This window comes from Anthonomus grandis, chromosome 1 (assembly GCF_022605725.1).
Source record: "Anthonomus grandis grandis chromosome 1, icAntGran1.3, whole genome shotgun sequence".
NCBI lineage: Eukaryota > Metazoa > Arthropoda > Insecta > Coleoptera > Curculionidae > Anthonomus > Anthonomus grandis.
In genome coordinates, this window is record NC_065546.1 from 54,177,682 (window position 1) to 54,197,285 (window position 19,604).

The following is a 19,604-nucleotide window of genomic DNA, read 5'->3' on the forward strand; positions in this document are numbered from 1 at the left end:
TTATTAAAATCAACCGAAGTAGCTAAGCATTTATTTTCATTTAAAATTATAAATGCACTTTCCTTTAGTTTACGTAATTTTTAAATTGGTTCCTTTGCTACAATTGAAGAAGCATTCCAATTTATTCTATGGTTTCTATGCATGTTGTGTAATTTTGGATTTTTGAAAATCATTGTTTTTTATGTAAGATTTATGTTCATTAATTATTTTTGGAATGGTCTACAGGTTTCACCTATGTAAAATTTACCACAAGTACAAGGAATTTTATATATTACATTTTTATTAAATTCATTTTCATTCAAAGTTAAATTTTTTAGCAGTTCTTTTTATCTTATCAGAAAAACCTGGAATAAATGGTAAAATAAGATTTGTCGTAAAAATTGGTTGATTCAATTTTATACGTGGATTATCAAACTCTTTAAAGTAATTTTCCAAAAATTCTTTGGAATAATTATTTTGTATTAAGATATTTTTAATAAAATCTTTTTCAGTTGTTAAATATTGATTATTGCAAATAATGTTTACACGATCATATAAACTTTTTACCACTCCTCTTTTTACCATTATTGGATGATTAGAATTAAAATTAAGATATCTATTAGTATGAGTTGGTTTACGTTAAAATATCAAGAAAAGGAAGCTGGCCATCAGCCTTCTTTTTAAGAGTAAGTGTACGTGCACACAGGACGCGATTAAGCAGACGAGATACGACGCTATGCGATGCTATGCTTTTGATTACTTGTTATATTTTGGTTGTGTTTTAATAGAAGGCGATAAACAAAAGCGTAGTAACTTTCAATCCTCTGACTGTGTCAGTTCCAGCTATCATGGATTATTATTATTAGAAAATTAATTTTTACGATATATGTATATAAAAAAAATGAAAAGTAAAAAAAAGAAATGGGTACATGAAATTTATCGTGAACCATTAACCTACGGAGAATTTCATCATTTTGTTCTCCGAATTAACCCTATATCCTGACAAATTTCGAGAATATTTCCGAATGTCTTTGGAAACATTCATACTTATTGAAAATGGTATAACACCATTAGTGGAAAAAGTGACAACAAACTGGAGGTTCCAATCAGCGTTAAAGAACGCCTTGCCGTAACGTTAAGGTAAGAAAAAAATGCTTAGATATATGTGAGTACTTAAATATTTTATTTCAAATTCGTTACAGTTATTTTAGAAAAATAAACAAATAGAAATGTAAACGTATAAAATATGTCTTTTTTCTCCAGGGGAGAATTGTGTAAGAACTATTTGTTTCTGTGGAATAAGCGGGTGAAGCCAATGGTATTGCCACAAAAGTGTGTGTCATTTGAGGCTGATGAGTTGGCATATTATAGGCAAAACTTATATTTTCAACATGGTGCTCGTTCACTGTGGCTTGGTAAAACAGTTCCTGCATCTTGAGACGAAACCACATCTTTGTTTCAAAACGCATTTTTTTTAGCGGTGTATGGAAACTCATAAAAAAGTGATAGTCATCATCCTGATTAATGTGAGATTGTGTCGATAAAACGAAATTATTTGCTTTAAGAACGTCAATTTTTTGTTGCTCTAATTTCAAAAATTCTTCAATATCAAAGTCTTCTTTTCTTTTAGCTGCTCTTTTTGCAGGACGTTTTGGCGGATGCCCACAGTCAGTTGGCACTTGACGTACATTTTTATCTGAGCTAATAGTTGCAATAGTTTGGTTGTTGTGATCAGATAATAGTTGTTCTGATTCAATTCTTTTATCCGAAGTAACATAGATGTCTCATCGTCGATGTCATCAGGAAATAAATGATCATTGGATACATCTTCGTTTAGGTGGCTTTGGTTATCGTCAGTGGGTAAGTTGCCAATTAGCTGTCTCGGAGTCATTTGATCCTTAAGGAACCATAAAATCTTAAAGTAAGTCCAGTTTGAACTAAAGTTTGAACGAGTTTCGTCTCCAGATTTAGGTTTCGACAACTTCTTCAGCTCATTTCTGAAGACATCTCGTAAAGATTTCCATCTTTTTTTAGTAGCTTCTTCTAAAAAAAAATAATAAAATTGTATGTTTTCAAAAAGTAATCTTGTTTTTATGAATCAATTATTAGTTAAAAATTAAGGGTAGAATGTTGACATATCTCTTAACATATTTTCCATTAAAGATTCCTCCGTCGCTTTGTTTTCCATATATGCGACCACTTATATGGTCAGAAATTTGTAGTTGGCGTCAGCCACAGCTTGTAAAACGATGGAAAAATATTGTTTATAATTGTAAAAAATTGTTCATGAATTCGCCGGACATTTAATTTGTACATGTTTACCATCAATTGAGCCGACGCAATGAGACAAAAACGCTTGAAACGCCAAGGCGAAAAGAGAATGCTAGCTTTTTCCAGGTTTCTGGCGACAGGTGCCTCTTATAGAAGCCTAGCATTCTCTTTTCGCCTTGGCGTTTCAACTGTGGCAAAGATAGTTAAACAAACATGCGAAGCAATATGAAAAGTTTATGTTGCTACATATTTGCCGGTCCCGACGAAAGAAATTTTTAGTCGTTCCGCCTCTGACTATTGGAATAAATGGAATTTGTCTCATTGCGTCGGCTCAATTGATGGTAAACATGTACGAATTAAATGTCCGGCGAATTCAGGAACAATGTTTTACAATTATAAACAATATTTTTCCATCGTTTTACAAGCTGTGGCTGACGCCAACTACAAATTTCTGACCATAGAAGTGGGTGCATATGGAAAACAAAGCGATGGAGGAATCTTTCAGTCGTCACAAACATTGTTAAAAAATGAAAAGTTAATGATTCCGACATAGAATTCCCGTTCTATTTGATTGGAGATGAAGCATATCCGTTGACACATTTCCTAATACGACCATTTCCTCGAAGGCAACTCACAGATGAAAATGAGAATTTCAACCGTAGGCTATGCAGAGCTCGGAGGTGTGTGGAATGTGCATTTGGTATTCTAGTGGCTAGGTGGAGAATATTAACGAAAGCCATAGAGACCGACTCTTCCGTAGCAGAAATCATAATTAAATGCGCTGGTTTGCTACACAATATTATAATATACCGAGAAGGAATCCATGAATCATAAACAATCACGAACAAACTTGCAGTGACATGATCAGCCAGCCTGCCTCACGTGTAAACAACAGAGCGTCTAAACAAGCATATGAATTAAGAGATATTTTGAAATCGTATTTAGTAAACCACTAATATAATTGTTATTATATTTCTCGTAAATAAAAAAAAAAATTTTTTTAATATAAAATAAACTAGTATGTAAACACCATGTTTAACTTACTTGAAACGTTTAGTTCTGCAGCTACCTCCTGCCATAATTTCTCAACTTTGTCCCGATCTCGATGGCCTTTGTTTTGTTGATCCCATAGAGGAAGACGCACTAGAACTGCATTTATTAATTTTTCTGCATCCATACCACAAGAAATACGGACAAATATAACTAGACAATAACTAGCAGCGCGAGGACCCAAGCGATTAAAATCAAACTTGCTTGAAAATCAAACAGACGCGCGAGATCGCGTTGCATCGCATCGCATCTTAAAGCAGCAACAAGCGCGCTGTTTGAACGCTTGCTTTTGATTTTAGAGATATATTGAAAAAATATCATCAATATATCGCCACCATATTTTGGGTTTTTTTTATCAAATGCATTAATAATTTCAGATTCAAAATTTTCCATAAATGTATTACTTAAAATTGGTGAAAGAAGAGGAAATCCATAGCCATACCAAAGTTTTGTTGATAAAATTTATTATTGTATTGGAAATAAGTAGTTTTTACACAATAGGTTAAAAGTTCTAAAATTGTACTAACGCTTAGTGTTCTATGTTCTGCTGAATTATTATCATTTTCTAATTTATTTTTCATAATATATAAAGTTTTGTCAACAGGAACATTACTAAAAAAACTTACAACATCAAAACTTACCAATAGATCATGAGGGTTAAAAGAAATTGTAGAAAGTTTTTCTAAAAAGTGTTTTTTTTTAAGTAAGAATCGGAATTATCAGTGTATGGAGTTAAGATATTATGCATGCATTTAAATCTATCAATATTAGAAAATTGATTTTTATGCCTTTTAAGTAAATTAGCAATTTGCCTTTCAATTTTTTTTGTAGGATCTTTAGATAATTTAGAATAATTACCATCATTAATTAATAAATTTAATTTATTTTCATAAGTGTTAATATTTAAAAGAACAGTAGCATTAGCTTATCGGCTGGAAGTATTTTAATAGTGTTATCAGATTTAAGTGGCTTTAAAGTTTTTTTTCTTTTTATGCTGGATACTATGTACATTAAAAAATAATGACAAAAACCGTAATTATTATAATAAATATTTAAAACAGTATTGAATACTTAAATCAGTGAGTTCATGACGCTTCAAAAAAAACATTTTGCACTTAATAAATGTGTAATAAGGAAATTATTCTGATACAATTTTAATCTTAAAAAATGGGGTTTCAAGGTTCGTAGTACAAACGTTATTTCTACAATTACGAATTTATTAACAGAATCGTGGTTTAACTTTAAAATTTGTCAATATGCATGGTCAACATTCATTTTTCACAATACATATTTTTTTTTAAATCATTTAGAATTTTAAAGTTCTGATGCCATTTTCCTACAAAAATCTCGTAATTAAGGTTGAATTTTTCAATATTATTTCTTTAAAAACATATTTTTTATAAGGAAAGTGTGTTGCACCATGGACCTTAAAAAATTATTATAAAAACCATTGTTTTCGTAATGTAATCCCAAAATAGACAAAAACAACTTAGATACGGCGTTCCATGACCAAGTATGACTTTGTGATGACCTTTCAACATGTGGTCCTAGATTCACAGAAATTTAGCTTGAATCTCATTATTTCAATTTAAATTAATCACATTTTCAGTTATGGGCATTCAACCCCGAGCACCATCGCGGGCAAAATGTTCACCATGATGTACGCGATGATCGGAATCCCCTTGGGACTGGTCATGTTCCAGAGTATCGGCGAACGGGTTAATAAACTGAGCAGGTAAACGAATATATCGACCGGTTAATTTAATACCATAATTAGTATGTACTGATAAACTCCAATATACCGGGTGTTTTAAAAAAAGATGTTGCCAAACTTAAGGGGGTTGTTTGGGACATTAGAGTGAACAATATTTGTATAGGAACCTCCAGGTCTAAAAAGGTCTTTTATCTGTAAATCATTTATTATAAGTTCCAGCACTGCACAATATTAAAAAAAAAAAAGATAGGAATTTATAAAAAAAATTGTTATGTTATATATAAAATTGTTTGTTATTGGCCATTTTAGTCGAAGTACCAGCTAAGTTGCTTCACATTCGCCAAATCTAAATCTAAAAACAATAGTACTTTATTATTAACATACCAAGAATATAAAAGTTATTATAACGTTTTAAAATGACGAACTCCAGCCAAGTTACATCACTCGATTCTTCGCATTATGGAGTCGTGAACCCTTTAAAAAAAGGCGACTCTTGCGATGACAGGCGACCATCAGTTTTCCTAGTAAATCTTCTTGGGTGTTTACAGGAATTTCATACCTTAATATATACCCCAGAGAAAAAATTCAGTGGAGTTAAGTCCGATCCATCGCTCAAGAAATTGTTTGTTAAGGTGATCCTGTGCAATTCGAGAAGAATGTGCCACAACTGGCACACATTATTATTAGAATCTACATTCTAGCTGATAGACCTAGAAGAACATGGGCATTGTCCAATAGCTATGGCAGTATGCTTGCCACACTGTTTGGTGGGCAGCATTAATTTGAGGCGCAATGGCAAGCATGCTGGTGCTAGATAGTTCAGCAATTCTGTTCAAAACTTCTTCCTCAAACGTAGCTGTTCGTGCAGATCGTGAAGGTCCTGTACCTTTTGAGGATTTAAAACCTCCTGATGGACTGTAGAAAATGTATTTCGCGAAGGATGTCGGCGATTAGGAAAGCGCTGAAAAAGATGCATATCAGCGTATTCCTCAAGTGTAAAATCAACCATTTTCAGATTCAAATGCAAAACTTTGTTGTAAATAAATAGAATTTGATTCAGCTAAGTTGATAATTCGACTTAAATGGCCAATAACGTTTAGGAATGCAATATTGATAGACAAGTATGGAGAAACAAAAAATGTTTATAAATTCCTATTTTTTTTAATATGTTGCATTACTGATATTTATAATAAATTATTTACAGATTAAAGGACACTAAAGCCAAAACGACTTATTTTTGACTAGGGATAGTAGACAGATATTGTTCACTATAATATCTCAAACAGCTCCTTTCAGTTTAGCACCTCCTTTTTGGAACACCCGATATACAGGGTGGCTAAACGAAAACGAAACGGCGGCCATGTCGGGCTCGTACAGATTTTAACAAGAAAATGCTCGGACACGTCAATTTAGTTTACCAGGGGGAAACATTTTCAGAGTATTATCCCTTAGCAGGGTAGTAACCTCAAGAATTTTAAGTGGAATAGTGGGTCGAGTTATACCTTGTTATATAGTCGCAGACTATATTATGCACGCCACGTCGGGCCCGAAAAATCGTGTTTTTTTGGAAATAAAAATTCATATCTTTGGCTGTATGGTTAGCGAAACGATGAAATTTGGCATAGGGTCTCTCAACACATTGGGAATGATGGATCCGTAAACAATTTTTTTTTCCGGTACCACCAAACGGAGCGGTACTGTCTCAAAGTCAAAAATTCGTAAAAAAACCGGTCAAAATTCATTTTTGCACGAGATCTCAATTTTAACGCTGTCAAAAAAATTGAAATTTTTAGGCATAAAAGACTTTATAGTAATTCATGTCTGTATACTTTTTGGGCCCGATCGGTGTACAGGGTGAGTTGTTATAAGCGAACAAAAGTGACTAAAAAAAAAATTCAAACTTCTCCAGAGGCTAAAAAAAAATTTTTATAAAAAAAGTGTTTCGGCGAAAAGACTTCGTTTTATAAGAGATTTGACATACTTGGAGCTTTTTTTTGTAAAAAATTTATTTTTCGAGTTCTGGCATTTTCAGTTTTTTGGGATTTCCCGCCAAACGATACTTATTTTGGGAAACATTTTTTTTTCAAAAAATAACTTCATCCTTTACCTTTCATATGCCATATAACCGAAATTTTTGGGAACCATACAGGGCGAGCAATCACATACAAGACCCGAAAATCACATTTTATTTAATAACTTTTTCGTAGTGGCATCTGGACCATTTATATTCTCAGGCATTAAATACTTTAATAACCCCAGTACTTGTGTAAAATTACAATCTTCCAACTTTAATAGGTTCTGAGCAATTCGAATTTTCGCGTTTAATTCATTTGCCGCGTCCCTGTATATGATGAAGAGATCAAACAACATCTAAAGGATCCGAAATTTTGTTTTACAATACATACTAAAATTTCAAAGTTCCAGCGATAGTACAAGTACCCGAAAAATGCGATTTTATGAAAAAAGTCCATTTTTTTGCGTTTTTGCAGGTAATTGGAGGTGTCAACCTAAACTCTGATGAAATGGCTAGTGGGAACAATACGTTGACGCATTGTGGTTACAAATTTTTTGCTCGTAACAGGTGGCCGGGACTTGGTTGGGTTTTTTGTAAAATTATGAATGAAAATGAACCGGAAACGATCAGGGAAAGGAAGCACCGAATCAGAAAATGAATGGGCTTTCCGAATCTGTGCATATCAATTGGGGAAATTGTGTATTGCGGCCAGGAAAATTCGGCAAACATTTTGACGTCTTCGAAAAATGCCGTTTTTTTGAAAAGTCAGTGGTTTCATACCGGGGTGAGACGAAATGAAATTTGCCCGATTATTTTATTAAAATTATTCGAATATATACACGGGTCAGTCGTAATGATCTATTTAATTTAAAATAAAAATTTAGATATTAGGTGAGTTTTTACTACTTAGTTTATTATTAATAAATGTTAACAATTCTTAAACATTGCTTTTGGGATATAAATAAAAATTTTTTGAAATTATTGATTTTTAAGGTTAGTCGAGTATCATAACTTTTTTGGTATTGGTGCGATTTGGTTGAAATTTGGTACCTAGTACCTATTTCGGATAAGATTAATACATTTTTACAGATATTTGACATGACTATGTTTTAAGGTCACGTGACTACCTTAACTTTCTTCCTATTTGTCCGATTTGATTGAAATTTTGTATTTGGGGTTTATTTAGGATGCAATTATGAATTTTTCACAGATATTTGACATTTGACTTCCAGGTCACGTGACTATTGTAACTTTTTTGCTATTGGTCTGATTGGGTTCAAATTTGGTATTTGGGCTTTATTTAGGATGCAATTATTAATTTTTGACAGATATTTGACATTTGACTTCCGGGTCACGTGACTATTGTAACTTTTTTGCTATGAGTCCGATTGGGTTCAAATTTGGTATTTATGCTTTATTTAGGACACAATTAATAAATTTTAACAGATAATTGACAAATTATATTTTAAAGTCACGTGACTTTCATAATTCTTTTGCTATTGATCCGATTGGGTTGAAATTTAGTATTTGGGCTTTATTTAGGATGCCAGTAATACATTTTGACAGAAATTTGACATATTGAATTTTAAAGTCACGTGACTTCCATAACTTTTTTGCTATTGATCCGATTGGGTTCAAATTTGGAATTTGGGGTTTATTTAAGATGCAATTGTTGATTTTTTACAAAATTTTAAAATATTGAGTTCTAGGGTCACGTGACTATCAAAATTTCCTATTTGATTGAAATTGGCTATTAGATGATATGTATATATTTGTAGATAATATTTTGTATTACCCTATTCCTTTTATCTTATTTTGTTAAATTATTTCTTAAATTTGCCTTTAAAAATAAAATTAAGAAATCATCGGTTCGAATACATAGGCTTTAAAGGAAACTTATGTTCTCTCGTAATATTGTGGCATTATTATAGATTTTGAAAAATTTTGTCATAAAGCTTTTTTATTACTTTTTGAGTGGTCTTTAGCCAAAAAAAAGAAATTTTGAATTTGGAGCATGTTTTGAAAAAATTTTCATTTTGGGCCCGATTTTGTTCGAAAATCGATAAATGCAAATAAATAGGTTTTCTGTTCATTTTAGAGTCAAATCGATAATAACCTTTTTGAAAGGTATCCTGAAGTAGTACAAGATAGAAAAATAAAAAGTTGAAATTTTTCCATAGGGCTCTTGATAATTCGATATTTATGATTAATAGTTTTTTACAATTTTCTCCGAATCTGTGATAGCTATAATCAATTAGTTTTAACATTCAAATACCTCGTAACATTCCCTAGAACTTTTGTTTAAGAGAAAAAGTTGTCAGAGTTATAGTTTATTTAGAAAAAAATAAAAACCATTTTTTCGCAATTTTTCATGGCTATACCCCTTTCGATTTTGGAGCAAAAAAAATTTTTTTTTTCTTGGGTTTTTTTTACTGGAAATTGCCAACTTAGGACTTACATTATAATTTGTCGGTCATCATTTTAAGAAAAAAAAATTATACCGTTTTCCAAAACCAGTTTCCTTTTGTTTTTCCCACATTTTTACTAATATCTCGACTTCTATAGCTTCGATTCAATTCGTTGATGGTTTCTTTTATTTCTCATTCTCCTCCTGTCAATTCTTTTGATATTTTATTACTATTACTTTTCAAAATAAAAAGAAAAATTAAAACAAATCGACGTAAAATCCCGTTTGTTCTATTTCAATAAATAGACCCTTATGGGAACTTCTCTCTAATTTTGGTATTTATGGTTTATTTAGGATACAACTAATAAATTATGACAGATAACTGACATTTGAGTTTCAGCTAAGGTCACGTGACTACCGTAACTTTTTTGCTATTGGTCCGATTCTGTTGGAATTTGGTACTCAGGCTTAATTTAGAATACAATTAATATATTTTGACAGATATTTGAAATATAACACAACGCGACTATATAACAAATTATGGTTCTTTGAAGCATAATACCCCAACCACTGGTCATCTCTTTCCTTGGCATATAAACGTTGGTACACCTGATAATTTTTGTTTTGTTTTAAGAAATCCTCTAAGGCCCATCACTGACAGGACTTAGAGGTTCCAAACTGGTCCCCACGGACCAAAAGTATAGGAGCGAAGCGACTATACTTGTTTAAAAGGCTTGAATTGTCAAAACAGTGGGCTGCCAAGGCAGTTTTGCATATAGGTCTCCTGATGGACCCGTCATGCCCCACCGGGGGTTACCAGAGCCCAACGGCCTTAGAGAAACCGATAAGGCTCTCTGGTCTGAAGGACTCAACGGTTTCATAATCCTCACAGCACCATTGGCGTTCCGGGTTGTCCGCAATACCGATAGTATGCAGATGACTTCTTAAGTGCCAGTGACCGGTTAAAAGACCTGTCACTAGCCGAATTTCGCGTCTTTTTAGGCGTAGTAGATTTTTGGTGAGACAGGCAGAGGGCCGACCTATGTGCGCTTTGGCCTGTTTCATATCAGGGGACTCAGTCCATTTTCGGTGGGTCCACTTATCCAGCAGACCGGTCATTGACGCGACCGCAACGCATTTGGCGATACCAACTACGGGTTCCGGCCCCATCGGCACTCTTGAGGATCCCAGTCTGGCAAGAGAGTCCGCTTCCTTATTACCTGCATGGCCTGCGTGGCCAAGTATCCAGACGAGCTGAACCCTGCAGCCAAACTGTACCAGTTGTTTAGGACTCTTATGCACTCTAGTACCAGCTTGGAGCTTACCTTTGCGGCCGTGATAGCCTTAATGGCAGCTCTGCTGTCCGAGCATATTGATACGACTGTATTGCGGTGTCCGCAGCTTAGGATTTTCTGTCCGCATTTTAATACAGCGAATACTTCGGCCTGGAAGACAGTATCGTGCTCCCCCAGCGAGTATGCCCTACTGGTATGTGGGATCCCACCACAAAGCCCTGATCCAGCTCTGTTATTCATTCTGGAGCCATCTGTGTACCAGATGGTCCCCTTATTTAGCAATGCAGGTCTGTTGGAATGCTGCCACTCCTCTCTGCCTGCAATGTGCGTCACGAATCCCTCGCAGTCCACAGTCACTGGAACCATGCATCATCAGAAGGAGAGGACATTCCTGTATGGCCCGTGACTAAATTTTTGCGTGACGTATAGCCTGTACGCAGTCCTCATTGCCTCGAATTGCACAACGAGGTCCAGAGGCGGAAGGCTCAGCAGAGTCTCATGCGCTTTAGTTGGCGCCGTCCGCATGGAACCCGTTATGCTGAGACATGCAAGACGTTGGACTCTGTCCAGTTGAGCACGAGTTTTCGCCGTCTATTTAAAAGGCTTTCGATTTTCTTTACCGCTATACCTAGTTTAATGGATTTGACTTAATAAAAATAATCGCAATTCTTTGTCAAACTATTAATTTGTATGAATCATACATAAACACTAGTCCAACAAATGCTGAAAATAGCCACCGTTAACCTCCATAGAATAATACAGATTTTGTTCAAATCGACGTCGCACATTTCGCAGCATATCAGGAGTTATCTGTTGGCATTCAAATGTAATCCTGTTGGGTAGCATAAATTTTACTCTTTAGATGACCCCACAGAAAAAAATTTAGAGGTGAAAGATCAGGCTACCGCGCGGGCCATTCAACAGAGCCTCTTCGTCCAATGCAGTGACCAGGATCAATCTCATTTAAAAAATTGTGGACAGCTATTGAGTAATGAGGAGGCGCACCATCTAATGCTAAAACATCACCTCGCCTTCAACGTATTAATTGTTATTGTATTTTCAATAATGTTCGTTATTGCCGAATCAATAGCTTCTTCTATATAATAATCTGAGGTATATATCGCCATCAAGATTACTAGGTATAAAAAATGGTTTAGTAATATGATCACCATAAATGCCACACGAGACGTTTAATTTTTGGGGATGTTGGATATATGCTTCGTGATAAATGTGTGGATTTGGTCCTACCAAAAACGGCAATTATGACGGTTTACAGGGCCGTTCAAGAAAAACTTACATTCATCTGAGGACCTAATGTTAAACATATAATTGGGATTATTTAATGCTCTTTGACTGGTTATTTCACAGAACTCCAAGCGCCGATCCTCATCGTCTTCATTTATTTTAAGTACCAGCTTTAGTTTATGGGGGTGGAAATCATGAGTTTTTAGAGTCTCTTGTATACTTAAATGATCCCAGTTACAGAACCTAACTGTCGAGTGCTTAGTGTAGCATCCATATTAACATGTCCAACTGCAACCTCTACAGCTTCATTCCTTGCCGGTTTCTCAACATTCCCTTTTTTATTGGCCACCGATCCTGTTTCCCGGAATTTTGGAATCAGTTCTGTGACATACTTTCCTTGCAGGTTTGTTTTCTTCACGTTCATTGAAAATTTCCGCTGTTCAAAATGCATTTGATTGTTGGCAAAAATAGCTTCACTATCTCTATATTCTCTCTTGTAGGGTATAAGCCATTTTGACTATTACTTTGGTTAGCACGATAAACTAAACATCAATGATCCGATTTCACAGTGAACAAGTTAAACTGACCTCTTATTGTATTATTGCATTGGAGGTTAACGGTGGCCATTTTCAGCATTTGGTTGGAGTAGTGTTTATGTATAATTGTTATAAATTAATACTTTGACAAAGAATGGCGAAGAATTTAATTCAGTTTAAGGTAAAATGAAAATCTTTCAGTCTCCCTCCACTTATTTATTAAACATTTAGTTAACTTAAAATTCCCTACATGTTTCGGATACATGGTGTTCATCATCAGGGGGTACTAAGGAAATAGTTCCGAACAAAACACACACACAGAAAAAACTTAAAAAATTAATATAAGGTACACTTACAAAGGTTTAAAATTGGTAACAGGCACACGCCCCAGGGTTTGATTACTTATCAAAAACCCTCCACTTATTATTATTGTTTTTAATTTTAATTTTTTATTTGTTTACATTCTGTTGTTGACAAGCACTGTAGGTGACATCTTTAGGAGAAGTTCTAAACGTGCCATGGTACCTGATGGTGTGTTACTACAATTTATTTTTTTTGGTAAAAGCAAGAGGAAAGCAGAAAGTTCATACATATTAGATGGTGCCGTTAAATTAGTGATTAGTGCGTTGTGAAGAAGGAAAGTAACGTATAAGTACTATATAAAAGAAATTGTAAAGGGTAAGAACGATATATTAAGAGACTATGAAGAGTTAAGACACAGTGAGTTTAAAAAGTAAGTTCAAGAATACAATCATTAACACTTTTTCAGTATTAATTCAGTTTGTCCAAAAAAATTTAAAAACATTTTAAAAATTTAAAAACGTTTTAAAACATTTAACACAGGTTTTCCAAAAAACTGTATTAAACGTTAAAATAGTCAATAGTTTGAGAACCACTAAAGTAAATTCCTTTAAATTAGGTATAATCATAAAGAGAATCGAAAGACCTTTCAAACAAGGTATAACTGGACTATTCCATTTAAAATTTTTGAGGTTAGTTCCACCCTGGCTGAGGGATCACAGATGGGGGTAGTATAATACTCTTGCTAATCTAAAAGTGTCCGACCGTTCTCTTTTTAAGATATTTACGACATAGCCGCCGTTTTTAGCCATCCTGCACACGGGTATATGAATAATTCCGAAAATTACCAGATTGTTTAATCCTCTTTAGTGTGATAATAAGATCAGTTCGATCCTCGCTCCATTGTAAACGAACGACCGCGTCCGAACTGGATCTGATCTGCGTAGTGACGTTCTTGTCTTCCTTGACGATCCTGGGGGGAGCCGCTGCCTTTTCCCGATACGAAGGTTGGAGCTACTTTGACTCCGTTTACTACTGCTTCATCACGTTGACCACCATAGGATTTGGAGATATGGTGAAGGATATCCAGATAATATTCAGAAAATCGCATTTAATATAGTATATCTATAGGTGGCTCTGCAAAAGGACAACGCCCTTAGCCAGAAGCCCGAGTACGTGATGTTCTCCTTGATCTTTATCCTGTTCGGTTTGGCCATAGTGGCGGCCTCTTTAAATCTTCTGGTACTGCGATTCGTCACCATGAACACCGAGGATGAGAGGAGGGATGAAGCTCAAGCAATTCAGGTTTGTACAGCTTTTGAACAGCTTTACACGCAGTAATTTTATTTGGACTGTATAGGCGATGGCTGTAGCGGTGAGACTAGACGGGGATGTCATAACTGCCAACGGATCAATCTTAAGTGGGCATCTGGGGCTTCATTGTACTGAGACCACTTCTTTGGATATTGACGATACCTCAGTTTGCTCGTGTCCGTGCGGGTGCATTCCAACGAATAACAGGCGAAAGTAAGAAAATTAGAAATACTTGTAGGTATTTAAATAAAATGGCCTTGATTTGTTCACTGTCACTGAACAAAATGGCTGAGTGTATAAAACATCATCAAAATGAGGGTCGCAATGAGCACATTAAGCGGGGATGTTGCCAGTATTGGGAAAGTTACTTAGTAGGATTACTTGGTTTCTATATTGAATCATTTGAACTTTTGCTTAACGTTCTTGTAGTTAATAAAAAAAATCGAGGATCGAACATTTGGCTAGTAACTCATAATGATTTTTTATCTCAGTGTGGGCCTAGTTGTCAAAAATTTTTCTAGACTACATATTGAACTGCTATGTGGCAACTTTTTTACGTAATAAAAAGCAATTCGATCGTAGTTCACATACCAGAAGCGGTTAAGAATCACATAACAGTTATGGAATGGAGTTAACGTCAGTTGTCACTTTTAATAAGTGTCACTTAAATCAGAGCCAATGAGGAATCTTTGATTTGTCAAGTGTCACTTAAAATTTTTCATACATAGTCACTATAAAAACATAAGAAATTTTTTTGCTAACCCGAATTAAGTTTTCTTCAAATGCGACTCTGATTTATATATCAAAAGCATTTAATTGACATCGACAAATACTCAATGTCAGCTGTCACTTGCAGTTTGAAATTTGGCTCTCAGTCCAAGTTGACCTAGTTGTCGAAGATGTTTTGCAGACAGCATATTGAACCGCTGTGTTGCGATTGCACATGCTGTAACTAGGACTGTGTTGGAATTTCATTTTGATAATATAAAATGACAATACGAGAAAGAGTACGTTAATTTAGTCGCTAGTTATTTAATGCATTAGACGTCAACTGTGACTTTTGACAAGTGACATATTAATTACAGAACATAGTTCTTTTTTCTGTCTGAGCTGTTGTAGCACATACAGATCCAGATTCCTTGACACTTAATAAAATGATATTGACAGTTAAATATTGCATTAGACATCATTTTTATGGAGATTGACATTAGTATCAGAGCGAAGTAACAATTTTTATAATCATATGGTTTTAATGTCAAATTTACCTGCCTTACAATACGATCGTAGTTTCCATGCCAAAAGCCTTTAAGAATGACATTAAGACCTACGAAACGCATTAAACTTCAGCTGTCACTTTTGACAAGTCGCACTAGAGTCATCAGGAGTTTTTGACAGTGTGAAGAGTCACTTAAAATTTTTCATATTGCGACTATAAAAGTGCGACTATAAATAGGATTCTGATTTGTATAGTAAAAGCTTAGAACATTGAAAGGCCTTTCAATGTTCTAAGAGTAAAAGCATTAACAGCTACTATCCAAAGCATTAAAGATAATCTGAACTAAAACTGTCATTTTTGACAGAGTGGCACAAAAATTACAGTCGTATCATCAAAATGAGACATTGTCAGATACGCAATATCAGTTGTCACTTGCAGCATTATCGTTAGTGTATTCCGATCGCAACGAGGGTTGGTCTAGTTGTCAAACATGTTTTGTAGTATTTGTAGACAGCATATTGAACCGCTCTGTTCCGATTATTGCCAAACTTAGCGGCTGAGTGAAGTCATGTTTTGATGTAAAATTGATAATTGATAATATAATCATTCGAGTATCCTAGTAAATGATAGAAAGATGTCTTGAGCTGAAGGATCAATCTTTGGATCTCCTAGAATTTATTCCAGGCTTTAAAAAATTAAAATTAGTACCATTATCCGAAAATATCGTAGACGGCTTACCTCTTCGAGAAGAAAATCGCCTCAAAGATAAAATAAAAGCTTCTTTACTTAAATCGCCTACCAATTCTAGATGGACAGCTTTTGTTAAAAAACAAACATATAAAGCAACATACGATTTTAAAAGTTTTGCACCCCTGCCCATTCGAGATTTTATTAAAAATGGACCCGCATAATCTACTCCTACAATATCAAAGGGATGGCTAGGTATTAATCGTTCTTTAGGTAAATTACCCATAATGGGTTGCAAAATTTTCGGTTGATATCTACAGCACTTAATACAATTTTGGACTATTTGCCTGACTAAAGAACGACCCGATATTGGCCAATATTTTTCCCGTAGTGATGCTAGTAGATGTTGCGGTCCGCAATGAAATAATTTTTTATGTTCATATCTTAAAATCAACCTTGTAATAGGATGCTTGGAAGGTAAAATTAAAGGATGTTTTTTTTTCGTCCTCCAACTCTTAAACACTCAAATTGATCGATAAATGGGCTCAATTTTACTAGTCTACCCGTAAGCTTATTTGGGCTTAATTTAATTTGATTGATTTCCTGTTGAAAACATTGGTGCTGAATAGTACACAACAACAAGTTAAAAGAATAATCTATTTCACCTTTTAATAGGAGACCCGTACGACGGTTATTTTTATTTTTGCAATTATAAATAAACCTATGCATTAGTGTAATTATTCTTTTTAACCTAAGTAAATCTGAAAATTTGTCAACAATATTATGGGCATCTTCATCAACGAGTAATGATGTTACACAATAAGATTTACTTTTCTTTTGGTCAGGTAGATCAACAATTATTTTAGAATTCATATCTGGCTAACAAGACTCATTTTGCAATAAAAATGGAGGACCATGCCACCATAAATCTAAGTTCTTTAGTTCAGAACACTTAACACCTCGTGATAAAAAATCTGCAGGATTAAACTCACTGGGCACATGCCTCCAGGAGTCACAACTTGAGAAGGTCTGAATTTCAGACACTCTATTAAAAACAAAAGTCTTTAATTTATTAGGAGGCGTCTTAATCCAACCTAACACAATGGTGGAATCAGTCCAAAATATTCTTTTGTTTATATTAATTCGAATAGCTCTAGAAACCTTATCTGCCAGCCGTACTGCTACCAACGCACCACAAAGCTCTAAGCGCGGTAAACTAACAGATTGTAATGATGCCACCTTAGTTTTAGAAGCTAAAAGTTGAACAGACACATCCCCATTTTCTTCAATAGATTTTAAATAACACAAGACCTATATGCCTTTTCTGAACTGTCCGAAAAAATGTGCATTTCAATATATGCGGGATTGTTACTTAGCGCATGACGCGTAATTTTTAAATCATTTAAAAATTTTAATTCGGATTTAAACTCTTTCCAGATATTTGCAATTTGTAATGGGACCGGGTCATCCCATGACAATTTCTCAAGCCATAAGCTCTGCAATAAAATTTTAATAACAATCACAATGGGACTAATTAGGCCTAATGGATCAAAAAGTTTAGAACTTTCAGATAATATTAAACGCTTGGAAATAATTTTAAATGAGTCCTTAATTTGTTTAACATTAAACGACAAAGTATCCTGGGCTGGACACCAAACTAAGCCAAGAGTCTTTTTCTCATCATTTTCGCCAAGCTCGACAATTTTTGTTAAAGAATCCACGTTCGGAATATCCTCTAAAACGCTAGGGTCATTAGAATAAAATTTACGTAAACCAAAACAACCTCGATTTAACACTTCAAACACCGTTTTAATTATAAACTTGGCTTCTTCGCACGTGTTTGCCCCGTTGAACTAAAAGTTGAACAGACACATCCCCATTTTCTTCAATAGATTTTAAATAACACAAGACCTATATGCCTTTTCTGAACTGTCCGAAAAAATGTGCATTTCAATATATGCGGGATTGTTACTTAGCGCATGACGCGTAATTTTTAAATCATTTAAAAATTTTAATTCGGATTTAAACTCTTTCCAGATATTTGCAATTTGTAATGGGACCGGGTCATCCCATGACAATTTCTCAAGCCATAAGCTCTGCAATAAAATTTTAATAATAATCACAATGGGACTAATTAGGCCTAATGGATCAAAAAGTTTAGAACTTTCAGATAATATTAAACGCTTGGAAATAATTTTAAATGAGTCCTTAATTTGTTTAACATTAAACGACAAAGTATCCTGGGCTGGACACCAAACTAAGCCAAGAGTCTTTTTCTCATCATTTTCGCCAAGCTCGACAATTTTTGTTAAAGAATCCACGTTCGGAATATCCTCTAAAACGCTAGGGTCATTAGAATAAAATTTACGTAAACCAAAACAACCTCGATTTACCACTTCAAACACCGTTTTAATTATAAACTTGGCTTCTTCGCACGTGTTTGCCCCAGTCAGCAAATCATCAACGTAAAAATCACGTCTAATGACCTCAGCAACTTTAGGATTTTCATCCTCAATATTTGAAGCCAACTCAAACAAACACCTTATAGCCAAAAATGACGCGGCAGCAGTGCCATACGTTAAAGTGTTTAATCACAGATATAACTAGCTAACGCAATCACAGATATAACATGCGTTAGCTAGTTATATCTGTGGTTTAATTCATAAACATCGAGAGGACTTTCAGAACTAAAACGCCATAATATACGTTGTAAATGTTTGTCATCAGCTGAAATTAAAACTGATCTATACATTTTTGAACAATCAGCAGAAACTACAATAGAATGCTGCCTAAACCGGGTTAAAATAGAAAAAAGGTCCTCCTGAATAGTGGGACCCACTATCTGAATATTATTTAATGAATACCCGTATCACTTGGCAGTGAGGCGTCAAAAACTACCCTTAATTTTGTAGTTATAGCATCCTCGCGATAAACACCATGGTGACACATAAAATAGCCTTTTCTCAAATTAAAATCTGCCGAGTTGCCCACTTTCGACATGTGCCCTAGGTCAATATATTCTTGAATAAATTCATGATACAACAATTTATACTTTTTATTAATTTATACTTTATATTTTTTGCGCCTGGTCAAATGAATTACCTAATTTTAAAATATTAATTTTTAATGGCAATTTAACAACAAATGCGCCTTGATTATTACGCGTATAATTATTTACAAAATGCCTTTCACATTCATCTTCTTCTTGAGAAAGGACCTTCATCGCGGGATCAACATTTTCGATTTCCCAAAACTTTTTCAAATTATCAGAAATTTCTTTATCAATAATAACGTTATTAAAATTCGTGCAACTTAAGCCCGTTATATTCTTTTTATAAACTTGACCTATTGGCCCTGAAACAACCCAACCAAAAACAGTACTCTGCAAAATAGGCAAATTAGGACCTAAACAAAGTTTATCTTCACACACAATATTCCAAAACAAATCGGCGCCGATTAAAATATCAACTTCTTGCGGCTCAAAAAACGCCGGATCGGCAAGTTTATATTTATTTGGGATTTTAAACTCGTTAACATTTAATCTCGATGCCGGTAAAATGCCGGTTATGTTTGGAA

General features: G+C 34.4%; 1 protein-coding gene across 1 annotated transcript in view; it reads left to right on the forward strand.

The window, feature by feature from the left end:
• Positions 1-19,604, forward strand: part of LOC126739598 (two pore potassium channel protein sup-9) — a 40,380-nt gene that overhangs the window by 17,794 nt on the left and 2,982 nt on the right. Inside the window, exons 4-7 of the mRNA XM_050445358.1 lie at positions 4,910-5,035; positions 13,682-13,886; positions 13,943-14,116; positions 14,172-14,338. Of these exons, the coding sequence (XP_050301315.1) occupies positions 4,910-5,035; positions 13,682-13,886; positions 13,943-14,116; positions 14,172-14,338 (672 nt within the window). The remainder of the gene's footprint in view (positions 1-4,909; positions 5,036-13,681; positions 13,887-13,942; positions 14,117-14,171; positions 14,339-19,604) is intronic.